Source organism: Nerophis lumbriciformis, linkage group LG12 (assembly GCF_033978685.3).
Source record: "Nerophis lumbriciformis linkage group LG12, RoL_Nlum_v2.1, whole genome shotgun sequence".
NCBI classification, from domain to species: domain Eukaryota; kingdom Metazoa; phylum Chordata; class Actinopteri; order Syngnathiformes; family Syngnathidae; genus Nerophis; species Nerophis lumbriciformis.
The window spans coordinates 22,057,357-22,074,744 of record NC_084559.2 but is presented as its reverse complement, the minus strand read 5'-3'; the positions used below and the strand labels follow the sequence as shown (position 1 = coordinate 22,074,744).

Sequence of the window (17,388 nt, the reverse complement as noted above, 5' to 3'; positions counted from 1 at the left end):
ATATGTGAAATACCTTGTTTGTGTGTCGTGCAGATTCGGGACAAGGATGTCTTGACCACCAACGTGTTTAAAGGCCCGGAGCTGTTTTTGTGGCACTCCTCTGGAAATATGGCCGAAATTGAATTCCATGGAGATTACCTGCACACTGTGGGAAGTTTTAGGGCGGAATATTCCTTTGTAAAGCTTTGAGTTTTAAGATTTCTTAATATATTTTTTACACTTATCTGTGGATGCGAATCTAAAAAAAAACAAGAAATAGATTAAATGTAACATTTAAAAAGTACACTTTGCAATTTCTGTTTATTTAGTGTTTTTATATATGCATTGAACACCTTTTAACAAAATATAGAAATTCCCTCAGCACGACTTGTGTTTCACTTGCAGCATAAGTCACACCTTAGCTCCGTAGAGATGTTGATACAGCAGTAGTAGTTTTCACCAACACTCTCAGTGCATTGCAGGTCCATGTCAATGAGGCATAGCTGCCAGAACTCTGGCGCTTGTTTATATCCAGTTCTCAGCGAAAGGATCCCCTCCAATAAAATCACTCCACTCTCGTGTGGGATCACTGCTTGGCTTTGGCCGTGTCCTCCAGAAGAGCTCTCATGTCCAACAGAGCATCATTTACAGTCTGTGCAAACTTGGCCGCATGTGTCTCCTCACAGCTGTTGAAGGCCGTGATAGCAATGTTGATGTGCTCATCCATGGGATTGTAACACACTCCATAGCCATCTGGCACCATTGGACCAAAGCACATCACGCAGTCGGTTTTGGAACCAACCTGGAACCAACACACACGGTCACAATGAGGGAACATACACAAGTAAACAAACGCTAGAAGCTATGATTCCTTCAAAGAGTTCGGTCTGAATGCTGAGAGATGCTGCTGTCGAGCTGAGTTATTTTAGCTGGTGATTACATCACGGCTCGCAATAGCAACGTTCAGATGCAATTTAAATAACGCAGTCTCTCAGAAGCACAAGATGAGCGCAGGCCAATCTATGACTGATGATATGACATAGCCTTGTAAAACAAGTCCACTATCTCAGATAATTCTTGGAATAGGGAGAAATAAAAAATACCACCATTTTCTTGTTCGACGAAGTTTTATCAGTTGAGAGAATGTTAAAAAATATATTTTATTATGTGTGGTCTAAACAAACAGAAGATACCGTATTTTTCGGAATATAAGTCGCTCCGGAGTATAAGTCGCACCGGCCAAAAATGCATAATAAAGAAGGAAAAAAAACATATATAAGTCGCACTGGAGTATAAGTCGCATTTTTGGGGGAAATTTATTTGATAAAACCCAACACCAAGAATAGACATTTGAAAGGCAATTTAAAATAAATAAAGAATATTGAACAACAGGCTGAATAAGTGTACGTTATATGAGGCATAAATAACCAACTGAGAACGTGCCTGGTATGTTAACGTAACATATTATGGTAAGAGTCATTCAAATAACTATAACATATAGAACATGCTATACGTTTACCAAACAATCTGTCACTCCTAATCGCTAAATCAGATGAAATCTTATACGTCTAGTCCAGGGGTCGGCAACCCAAAATGTTGAAAGAGCCATATTGGACCAAAAATACAAAAACAAATCTGTCTGGAGCCGCAAAAAATTAAAAGCCATATTACATACAGATAGTGTGTCATGAGATATAAATTGAATTAAGAGGACTTAAAGGAAACTAAATGACCTCAAATATAGCTACAAATGAGGCATAATGATGCAATATGTACATATAGCTAGCCTAAATAGCATGTTAGCATCGATTAGCTTGCAGTCATGCAGTGACCAAATATGTCTGATTAGCACTCCACACAAGTCAATAACATCAACAAAACTCACCTTTGTGCATTCATGCACAACGTTAAAAGTTTGGTGGACAAAATGAGACAGAAAAAGAAGTGGCATAAAACACGTCCTAGAAAGTCGGAGAAAGTTATACATGTAAACAAACTACGGTGAGTTCAAGGACCGCCAAAATTAGTAGGACAAAGCGGCGCTAGCCAAATACTCGAATCAGTGAAGCATGTTTAATATAAACAGTGTGCTTTGTAACAATTAGGGAGGCTTGTGTCATGTTTGTCCTCCTACAGAAACCATATTAAAACAAAAAACTTTTTTTTTTCCCCCTCATCTTTTGCTATTTTTCATAAATTTTTAAAAAAGCTCCAGAGAGCCACTAGGGCGGCGCTAAAGAGCCGCATGCGGCTCTAGAGCCGCGGGTTGCCGACCCCTGGTCTAGTCTCTTACGTGAATGAGCTAAATAATATAATTTGATATTTTACGGTAATGTGCTAATAATTTCACACATAAGTCGCTCCTGAGTATAAATCGCACCCCCGGCCAAACTATGAAAAAAACTGCGACTTATAGTCCGAAAAATACGGTAATTAAGAAAAAATTAGCTTTGATGCATTGTAGCATCATAGGTGCACTCTAAGACAGACGGGCCAATATTGGTGTCTTTATTCATGCTTGAACAATACACAAACCTTCAGCTAGGTGGCAGCAGTGGTCAAGTTAATCAACAGGATATACGACGATGGATATATAGTTCTTGGGTTTAGCAGTAACGTGTATTTACTGTAAAGTATTATAGCTTAAAGTAGAATAAGCTCTTTATCTGGAGCAAGTGCTTGTCAACGAATAGCTTGACACATACAGGTGGGGCTGTGCTTAGGGCCCTGCGATCGGTGGGGGGGCCCGTTTTGCATGAAAAAGCGCATGTCAAATGTCAATTAGTGAATGACGGGGGTGGATCACATGAAATGGAATCACGTATTTCCAGCCGCTTCCCACGCCATCACTAATAGGAGTATAATGGTTGATTTCCCCTGACTGTCTCATTGGCTCTTGTGGTGCAATGCAATAGCGCTTGTCTCAATAAGCAGAAGATTCTGAGATCAAAACCTGATGTAAGTGGATCTAGTAAGATTTATAAATGCATGTTTTAATGAAATTAACATTTTATTTTGCACTACAAAAAATAAAGATGTAACAATTTATTTTGAATTAATTCATTTTTGTAAAAGAACATGCATCAAATCAATTTTAAAAGAAAAATGATAAAAATTGTTTGAATAAATAATGTCTTTCTGTGTGGCCACACATTCACTCCCCGTGAATGTGTGGCTTCTCCGGCTTCCTCCCACCTCCAAAGACATGCACTTGTGGATAGGCTAATTAGCAACAAAAAATCTGCCCTAGTGTGTGAATGTGAGTTTGATTGGTTGCCTGTCTATCTGTGTTGGCCCTGTGATAGGATAGGATAGGAGAGACTTTTATTTAGGCCCTGCAATGAGGTGGCGACTTGTCCAGGGTGTACTTCGCCTACCGCCCGAATCCGGCTGAGATAGGCTCCAGCACCCCCCGCGATACCAAAAAGGGACAAGCGGTAGAAAATGGATGGATGGATGGATGGGTTAGGGTTGACATATTGTCTAATCACCAATATCAGTTTCTAATTTTATAGCTGCTGGATGACTTAAGGGGCTGATGAAAACAAATAAAATTGATGCGTTTTGGTGTCCGCTGGTGTTTTTCTAATGGCTTTAATTTTTTCATATAGAAGATACATTATTAACATAATTCAAATGGAAAGAAAACTTAACGCAATAAGCATTTTCTTGCAATTGGAACATTCTAGAGCAGTGGTTCTCAACCTTTTTTCAGTGATGTACCCCCTGTGAATTTTTTTTTAATTCAAGTACCCCCTAATAAGAGCAAAGCATTTTTGGTTGAAAAAAAAAGAGATAAAGAAGTAAAATACAGCACTATGTCATCAGTTTCTGATTTATTAAACTGTATAACAGTGCAAAATATTGCTCATTTGTAGTGGTCTTTCTTGAACTATTTGGAAAAAAAGATATAAAAATAACTAAAAATTTGTTGAAAAATAAACAAGTGATTCAATTACAAATAAAGATTTCTACACATAGAAGTAATCATCAACTTAAAGTGCCCTCTTTGGGGATTGTAATAGAGATCCATCTGGATTCATGAACTTAATTCTAAACATTTCTTCACAAAAAAATAAATCTTTAACATCAATATTTATGGAACATGTCCACAAAAAATCTAGCTGTCAACACTGAATATTGCATTGTTGCATTTCTTTTCACAGTTCTTTTTGACAGACATTTTAGTGAGGGTCAAACCATCATGGCATGGGGGAAACTCTGGGTTTATGGTAATGAATGGAATAGCCTACTTGATTTGATGTTCAGTTTATGAACTTACATTCATATTTTGTTGAAGTATTATTCAATAAATATTGAATTGTTGCTATTTTTAGAATATTTAAAAAAAATCTCACGTACCCCTTGGCATACCTTCAAGTACCCCCAGGGGTACTCGTACCCCCATTTGAGAACCACTGTTCTAGAGCACGCTCGCAGTTTGTGCCAGCATTTTCCATAACCACATCTTCTGCACGGTAAAAAAGTGGGTTCTATTTTAGATACACTGCAGGACTGCGTCTAAAATGCCCATAAAAAATGGTACATGTCTGCTGCATGTTTAAAAAAAATATCAAAACAGTCATCATAGCATATATATGCAATAAATGAGTGTATCGATGGTGGAAGATGCATTATCACACACAAAAACCTAATTCGGGACCCGGGGTGGACCGCTCGCCTGTGCATCGGCTGGGAACATCTCTGCGCTGCTGACCCGTCTCCGCTCGGGATGGTGTCCTGCTGGCCCCACTATGGACTGGACTCTTACTATTATGTTGGATCCACTATGGACTGGACTCTCACAATATTATGTCAGACCCACTCGACATCCATTGCATTCGGTCTCCCCTAGAGGGGGGGGGTTACCCACATATGCGGTCCTCTCCAAGGTTTCTCATAGTCATTCACATCGACGTCCCACTGGGGTGAGTTTTTCCTTTGCCCTTATGTGGGCTTTGTACCGAGGATGTCGTTGTGGCTTGTGCAGCCCTTTGAGACACTTGTGATTTAGGGCTATATAAATAAACATTGATTGATTGATTTAAATAGTGCGGTCTGCACCAGTTATCAATTGTACACAGTTGTAGTAGTTCATATGCAACACTCCCACTAGTAGTACACATTTGCACACGCTGTTTAGTGCGTGGTATTTGGATCATAGTAGATCAGACCCTCGTAATCAGCAAATAAACTGCAAAACCTTCCCGAGCCTTTAATTGGTCTCTCTTTTTGACTTGAACTCCTGCAATGCACGATATTCTAATTCATCGAGTTGCACATGTACATTCTTCAATGTACTGTATCTAAGTGAACATACCTGGCTGGTGGAAAGATTGTAATGGTGAGCCACAGCAAAGGAGGTGTCCATAAATATCTCAGGCATAGATGTGAGGTCTACAATACCCTGCATCTTCAATCCTAGAAGGTGTCGGTCTACGGCTTGTCCGTGAATGGCCTAAAAAAAAAAAAAGAAATAGCAGCTGTAGCTCATGAGGCAAACTGTAGTGAGTTACATAGTTCACAGAATAAAATCATGAGTCCTCACATTGTACGTGTTCTCCGTGTGTGTCTGAGCAGCCTTGTGCAGCAGTGCCAACCTCTCTGTGTTCTAGAGGAAACATTTCAAAGCTCAGTCTGAGAATATCACTTATGTCAATACTAGTGTATATTTCAAGAAAATGTTCATTATACCTGTTTAGCTGTGTCCTGCATCGCTTGGACAAATTTTAACGAGTCCATGGTCGTTACTCGTATTGCATCTGTTCGTCCATATTTGAACATTCGCAATGACGCGCTCTCATATGTGGGGCAACATGTGTTATACATCCTGAAATGCAAAATTAGACTTATCAGGATATGTCACCATACTATGTTTGTCAATGAGTTATTTGTTACCTAAAGTAGGCAAGCTGCAGAGCCATTTGGATGAAAGCATCTGGACTCAATTTGTGTTGCTTTGGCACATTTTTCCCATAATGAGAGAACAGTAGAACGTTCACATCCAGGTCATGTACCATTCTGGTAATGCAAAGAAAGTCATATAAAAAAAAAAAGTTTGAGGGGCTAAATATTATATTTTTAGACTCCACCTGACCTACATATTCATATTTTGTTTTGCTTTTTCAATGTCTCGCTTGACCTCCGGGGTGATGTTAAAACGCAGCTTCTGAGGCATGACCAAAGGAACCATTGGGGAGCGGACTATTTGATTCTTCTGCCTGTGACAAAATAAGAGCGTGATCTATCATTTCCAGGGCCGTTCAAAAATGGAGATAGCGTTCCGTCAAATAGAATAGAATAAAAAGAGAGCTTACATATACTTAACAACGTAATCAATGAGGAACACAATAGGCGGGCCCTCTGCAGGTGCATGTTCATACACCAGTCCACATGTGCCATCTTCACCAACAATAAACTGTGGAGGATTCATATGGACACTGAATTTCCCGATCGTCCTAATTAATGTAAATGGAGCTTCACTCACCTGTAATGTCTTGTCAAACCAGCGGTTGCCGCTGTTCCAGCGAGCACCGCCTCCATGCAGCATTTGTGCAGCCACGCGGCTCTGGTACAGCTCATCTGACACGCGGGGCATGGGCGCATCCAAACATACAGTGAAAATACTTTTTTGGATGGCACGCACTGACTCCTTGTTTGTCTTATCTGAGGAGTGAGAAACAAAGAGAACAAATAGAATCAACCAAACGTACTTGAGGCCTTCATTTGTGCCTTCTTTTTTTTTTTTTTTTATAGTTTAGTTTAGTTTATTCACAATACCATATAACAATTACAATAGTAGTGAATATCGTCATTTAAAGATGTTGGTACGTGAAAGGGTCCCCCAAATAAGCTAGAAGAAGCTTTTGACAGGGGGTCCAGAGGACAGTATATGCATGGAATGATGAAACATGGTAGCAAGCACAACAACAAAAAACAAAAAAAAACAACGCTATATGATTAACACAAGATAATAGTACTACTAAAGCAAGCATACACATACATACATACATTCATTCAAACATGCAAAACCCAACAGTAGTCTACCCCACATGAGGCATTAAAGATAGGTGGTTAATAGGTAAGTTTTCAGTTTCTTTTTGAAGTTGGAGAATGAATACAGCATCTTGAGGCTCTCATTAAGCCGGTTCCAAATCTTTGGTCCCCTGCATGCAACACTTCGAGCGGTACAATCCAGTAAACGATGTTTACCTGATATAAGATCTAAGTTACGAGTGTTGTGGGCATGCTGGGGATGGTAGATAGGAACCAAGCTACAGAGCCTAAGATTCAGCCTGTAAATGACTTGATAGGTTAGACAAGCATTTTGATAAATATTGAACTCTGTCAGTCTTAAGAGATAATAATCATGGAATAGATGTCGAGTGGGGGCATTAAACTTGGACCATGACAGGGCCCGTATGATTTTCTTTTGCATGGATTCTAATTTGTGAAGGTAGGTAGGGAAGGTGTTACACCAGATGACATTACAGTAGTTTAGATGTGGTTCAAAGAGAGTTTTATATAGGGTGAGTAGAGCATAAAGAGGAAGATAATGACGAAGGTGAAAGAACAGGCCAACATATTTGGATAATTTGTTTAACAGATGGCTAATGTGACATTTGAAATTGAGGTATTCGTCAATGATGACCCCCAGGAATTTTGTGGAGTACACACTCTGTATTTCCTGCCCATTGATGTTGATATGGCAGTGCTCAGTATTTGTCCGGTTTTTATTAGAACGAAATAGAATAAAATTTGTTTTATTTACATTAAGTGAGAGCTTATTGCATTTGAACCAGGAATCCACTTTCACAAGTTCTGAATTGACAGTTACTTGTAGATCGTGTAGGCTCCTGTGTGAGGTAAACAAATTTGTATCGTCAGCAAAAATTATTTTATGAAAAGTTTCGGAGGAGTTTACAAAATTATTTATGTATAGGATAAAAAGGAGAGGCCCCAAGATGGATCCCTGGGGAACCCCATAATTTATGGTCATACAGGGTGAATTGTGATCATTGACGCATACACATTGCTGCCTTCCGTATAGGTAAGAGCGGAACCTCTTACCCTTAATCAGATTATTATATGCTTTTCCCCAAGTGTTGCGGTGCTGTGACGTTAGTATGCCAACAGGCTCCTTGTTGGTCTGCAAAGAGGTGTTCCAAATTTTTTCCAGTTGCATGTATATTTGATCCACTGTAAGTGGAGTACCATCGCTGTTGTAAACATACAGGACAAAAAACTAGGAAGAAAAGAGACAAAAGGAGTTTACTAATTTGTGTCATGCACGAGTAGAACAACAGTGCCACCTACAGTACCTGGAAGTTATGAACTACAGTGATGTGAGTGGGCTGAGTTTTCCCGATGGCATGATTTACAACAGTGTCTCTCTTTGGTCCAGGGATACGGCAGGAGGACAGGATCTGGTAATACTGGTCCATGCAGAGGGGCTTCTCGCTCAAATACTCTATTGGTAGCGTCTCACTGTGGCACATGAACATAATGTTTCAAGATAATCACTATTGTTTTGGTGTATGATTATGAAACAGTGAAATCTCTCAGATCAGACATAATACATTCTGGACACTGGCTTTGTTTACATTTTGAAATATTTTTTTCCCCTCAGGAAATAATAGGAATAGTCCATCCCAAACTCAAACTGATACAATTGGAAAACCTTTAACAACAAAATAAGATACAATCACATTTAGCTTTAAATAGGATTATTTTTTCAACATCCATAGACAAGTGACATGTTAGAATAACATAGAAAAGTGTGACTACGAATGCAATTTTTCTTCTAAGTCCTTTTAAGTCAGGCCCCCTGTTTAAAGTCTTATCATGTTATTAATACACTGTAAGAGTCCATTCATCCATCCATCCATCCATCCATTTTTTACCGCTCATTCCCTTCGGGTCCATATAGAACATGCTATACGTTTACCAAATAATCTGTCACTCCTAATCGCTAAATCCGATGAAATCTTATACGTCTAGTCTCTTACGTGAATGAGCCAAATAATATTATTTGATATTTTACGGTAATGTGTTAATAATTTCACACATAAGTCGCTCCTGAGTATAAGTCGTACCCCCTGGCCAAACTATGAAAATAAACTGCGACTTATAGTCCGAAAAATACGGTACTAAATTTGGAGGCGTTAAAATTTGCCATGTAAAATCACTAATGCTAATCAGTAGCATATATATGACAAAGCCAGTGCAAATTAGCATCAAGCTAGCGCATTTTTGAAAAATGAAGCCCTACTATACATTCTAGTGTTTTCTATCAAGCATAGTTGCTTTGTTGCCAGGGGAAATTACAACATTACCTAGAGGCAATTTGGCTGAGTCCACTCTGAGTTGTGCTTTAGTGATTGTTTTCCCGCCAAGTGTTTGAGTGTTTAGTCTGCAACCAAATGTGATGTCACGAGCAACAAATGTATCGCAAATATGACACCGTCTGATTTTCCGTGAATCAATACTTGTTATTACTAACGGAATTTGGTCGATGTCTGTAGAAGGACCGAATTTGGTACTTAACCCTAATGGATGGATGGATGGATGGTCTGGCCTGTTGGTACAGATTAGGAAAACTGAGGTACCACTTTATTTGCAATATACCTGGTGAAACTCACCTGTCAATCATTTCTTTAAACTCCAACACTCCTGCTATCAATTTAGCTGCAAATCTGTACAAAAGATATCACTGAGTTATGACATAATGTAACAGAATGACACATGATGATGTAGGCTTATGTCCAGCCGATTGACACAGAAATTCAGTTATCTGAACTAAGTATACGACTAAGATCATGACTTGCTGGACTCCTCCTGCACGTGGCGGTCATGTTCACAGCATATCTCATGAGTCACAGCAGTCAAAAACAGCTGAGCAATGCTAGGGGCATGCTTTAAATAGCCAACATGGTGAGGGAAGCCTGTGTAAAGGTCGACTTGAAGCTCCAACTAAATATGGTTTACACAATATAATTTTTTTTGTAAACTGTGAGGTGTGTCTGTTAAAATCATGGTTGTGTTTTACAAATGATGACAGATGTGAACAAGAGCATGTATTGTCTATGTGTGATGATGTAAATGAGGTGTGGTTGTATTGTATAATAAGTATGTGTCAATGAAAGGGCTTTTTATGACTTTTCTTAATTAGATTACATGCTGTCGTATGATTTTATCGTTAGAATCGTATTGCATGATTGTTGTATCCCTTAATTTAGGTAGCCAAATGGAAATGAGCTATTTACTATAATCTGGTACAGAACATACCTGTCTTTGAGCTTAATGTTTATATGCATTGTCCCTTCAAATAAAGACTAAACCAAACTAAAATGTGTCTTACATGGGAACAACCTTATTAAATAATTATCATGATGTTAATGTCTGACAAAGCGAGAAAAACCTGACAAAACAGTATATCTAAGGCCTGCCTTAGGTGTGGGTACTTGTGTTTACAACAGTGAGAGGTTACATTGGTTTGTGGCTTGTGGTTCACCTCATCTGTCCTTGGCGATCTTGGAAGTGCATACGTGGCAGGACCACACCAGGGCTCGTGTAAACAGCGAGCGGCATCCGACAGTCCAAATAGGCAGACTGCATCCACCATTCAGACAACTGTTAAAAACATTAACAAACAGAATTAGAGACTTGGTTAAGAATTGTTATACCATATAATTCATTAAATGATGAAGGTAAAACACATCAAATATCTACCCAGTTGTCCGTCTTTCGGGCCCGTCGCTCCAGACCTTTTTGCAGACGTTCCCCGACCCCACCCTTCAGGAACTCCTCCACCAGCTCTCGGGTGTGCTCCAGCTCCTCTTCACTGACAATCGGTTCCAGAGCAGCCAGGTAGTGATCGCATGTCTGTTTCAAGGGCGGCACGGGCAGCTTCGGTAAACCCTCCTGGTGAACCAGGGACCTTTCCTGGATCTGCGTAACCGTCCGAAGAAGGCGACATGGTTTCACCATGCCAGGCCCCAGCTGGGAAAAAAACACGCGTTTTTGATTAGAACTAGAAAAACCTCTGCTAAGGCAGACCATTTAAAAACGGATCAGCTCAGTTAAAGTACCAATGATTGTCACACACACACTAGGTGTGATGAAATTGGTCCTCTGCATTTGACCCATCCTCTTGTTCACCCCCTGGGAGGTGAGGGGAGCAGTGGGCAGCAGCGGTGCCACGCCTGGGAATAATTTTTGGTGATTTAACCCCCAATTCCAACCCTTGATGCAGAGTGCCAAGCAGGGAGGTATTGGGTCCCATTTTTATAGTCTTTGATATGACTCGGCCGGGGTTTTGAACTCACAACCTACCGATCTCAGGGCGGACACTCTAACCACTAGGCCACTGAGTCATTTCCTGCGTATGGCTGATTTTTAGTAACCTGACTCTCGCCAGATCCTTGGAGTTCGCTGAGCTCCACACAAGGATCTGGGATTGAGGGCAATGCAAACTCCTTCAAGATAGCAAAAAATAATGAACCAATCAGGATCGCCGGGCGGGATTTCATAGATGTGACGTAGTGCCGAAGCGACTGTTTGATTCAAACAACAATGTCGCCACGCAGCGAGGAGTCGTGCGCAGACATTGAAATCCAAAACTGATTCTGTTTTGGATTTCCCAGCGTCGCTCTCATCAGCTTCACAAGTTAATTTCGATGTGAGATGTTGAACGGACAAGTGGTTTATCCAATCACATACAATCTTTTTTTTTTTGCAAGTCCCCCCGCCTTCTGAAATACATCTCCAATTGAGAAGTCCCAGATCCTCAGCGAACTACAAGGATCTGGCGAGAGTCAGATTAGATTTTTTGGGTTTCCAAAAAATAAAAAAAAGGGCAATATTCTGCAATATACGCATATACTGGAGGGAAACATATTGCATCTGCACAAGAATCTGTATCCTCTAAAGCAGTGGTTCTCATATTTTTTTCACCAAGCACCGCTTTTGAAAAAACTTGGCTCTCCAAGACCCACCATAATGATCAACATTAATAGACAATAGCATAGTATGCCTAAGTATTCATTAAAAACAAGGTAGAGGTTTTATTTAAGAAATGCATTTAATATTTGTGGCCACTGTAATATTACGCACAATTTGAACAGTAACACTGTTTGAATATAGGAAAAAAAACACTGTACTTTTAATGAAGTGATTCTTTGGCGTACCACTAGATCAGGGGTCGGCAACCCGCGGCTCCGGAGCCGCATGCGGCTCTTTAATCACTCTGATGCGGCTCAGCTGCATACTTGCCGACCCCCCCGATTATCCCGGGAGTCTTCCGAATTTCAGTGCCTCTGGCAGATAACTCCCGGGATTAATATTCTCCGATTTTCACCCTTACAATAATAATAAGGACGTGCCATGATGGTCCAGCATTTAGCTCCCTCTACAATCTGCATTAACAGCGTGCCAGCCCAGCCTTTTGTTATATGCGTCTTGGGCTTGCACACGTAAGTGACAGCAAGGGATACTTGGTCAACAACCACACAGGTTACACTGACAGTGGCCATATAAAACAACTTTAACACTCTTACTAATAATGCGCCACACTTTGAACCAAAACCAAACAAGAATGACAAACACATTTCGGGAGAACATCTGCACCTTAACACAACATAAACACAACAGGACAAATACCCAGAATCCTATGCAGCCCTGACTCTTCCGGGCTACATTATACACCCCTGCTACCACCAACACATCAACCCCCCCCCCTCTGTGCGTCGGTTGAGGTGGGCGGGGTTTGGTAGCGGGAGTGTATAATGTAGCCCGGAAGAGTCAAGGCTGCATGGGATTCTGGGTATTTGTTCTGTTGTGTTTATGTTGTGTTACGGTGCAGATGTTCTCCCGAAATGTGTTTGTCATTCTTGTTTGATGTGGGTTCAGAGTGTGGCGCATTATTAGTAAGAGTGTTAAAGTTTTTTATACCGCCACCGTCAGTGTAACCTGTGTGGTTGTTGACCAAGTATGCCTTGCTGTCACTTACGTGAGCAAACAGAAGCCCCATACAACGTGTCGCTGGGCCGGCACGCCGGTTGAAGTGGGCGCTAAATGCTTTACCATCACGGCATGTCAGAGAGAATAGCTGCCCTGAAATTGGTAATCTGCCGGAAAAATCGGGAAGGTTGGCAAGTATGACGCTGTCAAGCGCCATTCATATAAAACCCGCGGGCCGCACTAACATTCAATTTTCATATTAAGGTGTGGTCCACGTGTCTGAGACCCTTAGTTTATACATAGAAACAAAAAAAAAACTATGTATGCAATGTTATTTCATTTTAAATTTCAAAAGATTTTTGTGGCTCCCATTGTTTTCTTTAATTTGTGAAACTGGTCAAAATGGCTCTTTGACTGGTAAAGGTTGCCGACCCCTGCACTAGATAGAGCCCACACACTCGTGTTGGAGAAGCCACACACTCGTGTTGGAGAATCACTTCTTTAAAGTTTTGTGAACCTCAATAAATAATTTTGCATAACTTTTCCATCAAGCACACAGATATTTAGTACTTATGCTGAATTTCAAATGTGCAAACATTATGCCCCAGGAGGACTGACATTCCAAAGTATGACTTTCTTTCGACAATGTAATCAGTAACGCTTCATCTGACAAGTTTGATAAGTACACTGGCTGCCTGATGTCGGAACATAAATCAAGATACTATCATGTTGTAAAATATGAACTGACTGTAAGAGGAGTCTGAGATAAACTTGCAGGAAGAAGCTGGTTTATTGGTGTGAACAACATTTAAAGCCTTCCACATTACAGTAGCGTGGCACGGCTTGTGAAAACTAACACCAAAACAACTGGGGGGCTAAACAGATTTGTTTGTATGCACCAAGCCAATTGCCAACCGAAAATAGACGGTTAAAATAGTTGAACCTTGGAATGGCCGCTTAAATAAACACTGGCATTGGCAAGAAATCCAGGTGTAGCCAAATGCAGACTGTGATTATTATCAACACCAGGGTATTATTTTTCCATGGCACATTGTAGTAATATATTTAAACAATAACAAAAAAACAAACAAAAAAAAAAAAGCATATATATATATGTATATATATATATGTGTATATATATATATATATATATATATATATATATATATATATATATATATATATATATATATATATATATATGTATATATATATATACATATATATATATGTCTTAATAAGGTTATCCAAAAAATAGTGCTCGATACCGTAGTAGAGCGCAATATATGTATGTGTGGGAAAAAAATCACAAGACTATTTCATCTCTACAGGCCTGTTTCATGAGGGGGGGGTTCCCTCAATCATCAGGAGATTTTCTCCTGATGATTGAGGGAGATTTTCTCCTGATGATTGAGGGAACCCCCCCCTCATGAAACAGGCCTGTAGAGATGAAATAGTCTTGTGATTTTTTCCCCACACATACATACATATATATATATATGTATATATATATATGTATGTATATATATATATATACACATATATATATATATATATATATATATATATATATATATATATATATATATATATATATATATATATATATATATATATATATATGAAATACTTGACTTGGTGAATTCTAGCTGTAAATATACTCCACCCCTCTTAACCACGCCCCCCGCCCCGCCCCCCCTGCCCTCCAACTCCCAAAATCGGAGGTCTCAAGGTTGGCAAGTATGATATTATACATGCATGCCCTAGTAAACAAAAAAAAGTCATATTTATTTTGATTGTTACATTTTGAAGTACATTTGTGCAGGTGGGTGCGAATGTACCCATTACCAGAGCTGTACACACACACATATATGTATATATATATATATATATATATATATATATATATATATATATATATATATATATATATATATATATACACACACAAATAAAAATGTTCCCCAGGCTGCTATTTTCATATATAACTTCTTTTTTTTTAGCCTTTTTACAAATATAAGTGTTCTATTGAAATTGACAAAATAAAACTATTTATTCTTGTTGACACTGTCCATGTTGACGTTTATTTTTATTAATTTTTTACATCCAGTCTGATTCGTCATTATTAAAACGCCTAGAAAATACTAGCTTTCATGTTTACTTAAAGTCACAGGAAGCTTCCGGTTCGTTTTTTTTTTTTTTTTTTTTCCAAAATAAAATACACTAGTGTACCTTAACTAACACGCCTTTAAACAAAATGGCAGTTTTGTTTTAACTACGTTGCATTTGGGGGTCAACCGAAGCGATGTAAAAATCTCGCTAAAATGCGTTTATGTTTATATAAACTAGTAATTACAAGTTAGGCAGCGTCACATATTGTATGCTATGTTATTAGCATTTAAGCTAGTGTTATGTCATGGCAGGATAACGTTATGGAGAAGGTCACAAAAGCATTCATTATTTTTCTACCACAGCAAATAACGTCATAAAATCGGTCCGAGGAACTAAAGCAATTTTAACCGAATATTACAGCGCATAATATTGTACTACGGTTATTCTAGCGCCCCACCCCCTGTCAACTCGTCCTGCCTCGAGCCGTCAACCCAAACAGACATTTTTATAAACGCAACAATAAATGTACGACGCACTTACCGCCGCTCTGACAAAAACACCCAACATCTCGTCAGACAGACACGCAAAAGTCCGCAAAGATGCCAAAGCTTCGAGCAGTCATGTTTCAAGGACAAGCATGGCGTCTATTCTGAGCCGCCCGCCCCCCTTTGGACCCAGCGAGCAACTGCGCGCCCTTTAAATATACCTGCTTTTCACCTCTGATACCAATGTAGTAAATCAACATAATACATGACTCATATAGACTATTACTTTATTCACACACATGGTTTTCTACACCGCAATTCATCTACAAACCCCGTTTCCATATGAGTTGGGAAATTGTGTTAGATATAAATATAAACGGAATACAATGATTTGCAAATCCGTTTCAACCCATATTCAGTTGAATATGCTACAAAGACAACATATTTGATGTTCAAACTCATACATTTTTTTTTTTTTGCAAATAATAATTAACTTAGAATTTGATGCCAGCAACACATGCCAAAGTAGATGGGAAAGGGCATGTTCACCACTGTGTTACATGGCCTTTCCTTTTGACAACACTCAGTAAACGTTTGGGAACTGAGGAGACACATTTTTAAGCTTCTCAGGTGGAATTCTTTCCCATTCTTGCTTGATGTACAGCTTAAGTTGTTCAACAGTCCGGGGGTCTCTGTTGTGGTATTTTAGGCTTCATAATGCGCCACACATTTTCAATGGGAGACAGGTCTGGACTACAGGCAGGCCAGTCTAGTACTCGCACTATTTTACTATGAAGCCACGTTGATGTAACAAGTGGCTTGGCATTGTCTTGCTGAAATAAGCAGGGGCGTCCATGGTAACGTTGCTTGGATGGCAACATATGTTGCTCCAAAACCTGTATGTACCTTTCAGCATTAATGGCGCCTTCACATATGTGTAAGTTACCCATGCCTTGGGCACTAATACACCCCCATACCATCACAGATGCTGGCTTTTCAACTTTGCGCCTATAACAATCCAGATGGTTCTTTTCCTCTTTGGTCCGGAGGACACGACGTCCACAGTTTCCAAAAACAATTTGAAATGTGGACTCGTCAGACCACAGAACACTTTTCCACTTTGTATCAGTCCATCTTAGATGAGCTCAGGCCCAGCGAAGCCGACGGCGTTTCTGGGTGTTGTTGATAAACGGTTTTCCCCTTGCATAGGAGAGTTTTAACTTGCACTTACAGATGTAGCGACCAACTGTAGTTACTGACAGTGGGTTTCTGAAGTGTTCCTGAACCCAGGTGGTGATATCCTTTACACACTGATGTCGCTTGTTGATGCAGTACAGCCTGAGGGATCGAAGGTCACGGGCTTAGCTGCTTACGTGCAGTGATTTTTCCAGATTCTCTGAACCCTTTGATGATATTACGGACCGTAGATGGTGAAATCCCTAAATTCCTTGCAATAGCTGGTTGAGAAAGGTTTTTCTTAAACTGTTCAACAATTTGCTTACGCATTTGTTGACAAAGTGGTGACCCTCGCCCCATCCTTGTTTGTGAATGACTGAGCATTTCATCGAATCTACTTTTATACCCAATCATGGCACCCACCTGTTCCCAATTTGCCTGTTCACCTGTGGGATGTTCCAAATAAGTGTTTGATGAGCATTCCTCAACTTTATCAGTATTTATTGCCACCTTTCCCAACTTCTTTGTCACGTGTTGCTGCCATCAAATTCTAAAGTTAATGATTATTTGCAAAAAAAATATTTTTTTATCAGTTTGAACATCAAATATGTTGTCTTTGTAGCATATTCAACTGAATATGGGTTGAAAAGGATTTGCAAATCATTATATTCCGTTT

The 17,388-nt window shown here is 39.6% G+C and overlaps 2 protein-coding genes and 1 long non-coding RNA gene across 3 annotated transcripts in view; 1 reads left to right on the top strand and 2 right to left on the bottom strand.

The window, feature by feature from the left end:
• The window catches only part of adamts13 (ADAM metallopeptidase with thrombospondin type 1 motif, 13), a 54,360-nt gene extending 54,077 nt beyond the window's left edge, over positions 1-283 (top strand). Inside the window, 1 exon segment of the mRNA XM_061986103.1 lies at positions 34-283. Coding sequence (XP_061842087.1) covers positions 34-189 — 156 coding nt within the window. The 3' untranslated portion in view covers positions 190-283.
• LOC133623107 (uncharacterized) overlaps positions 1-17,388 on the bottom strand; it is a 225,393-nt gene that overhangs the window by 131,233 nt on the left and 76,772 nt on the right. The gene's annotated exons all lie outside the window — the stretch shown is intronic.
• On the bottom strand, positions 282-15,722 carry LOC133623101 (carnitine O-acetyltransferase-like). Its single transcript, XM_061986095.1, has 14 exons — positions 15,592-15,722; positions 10,711-10,980; positions 10,493-10,611; positions 9,621-9,674; positions 8,301-8,466; positions 8,050-8,224; positions 6,467-6,645; positions 6,297-6,397; positions 6,081-6,200; positions 5,878-6,000; positions 5,674-5,809; positions 5,528-5,590; positions 5,300-5,437; positions 282-781 (listed from the first exon to the last, which is right to left on the bottom strand). The coding sequence occupies exons 1-14, from the start codon at positions 15,616-15,618 to the stop codon at positions 566-568; spliced, it is 1,887 nt and encodes a 628-aa protein (XP_061842079.1). The 5' UTR covers positions 15,619-15,722; the 3' UTR covers positions 282-565.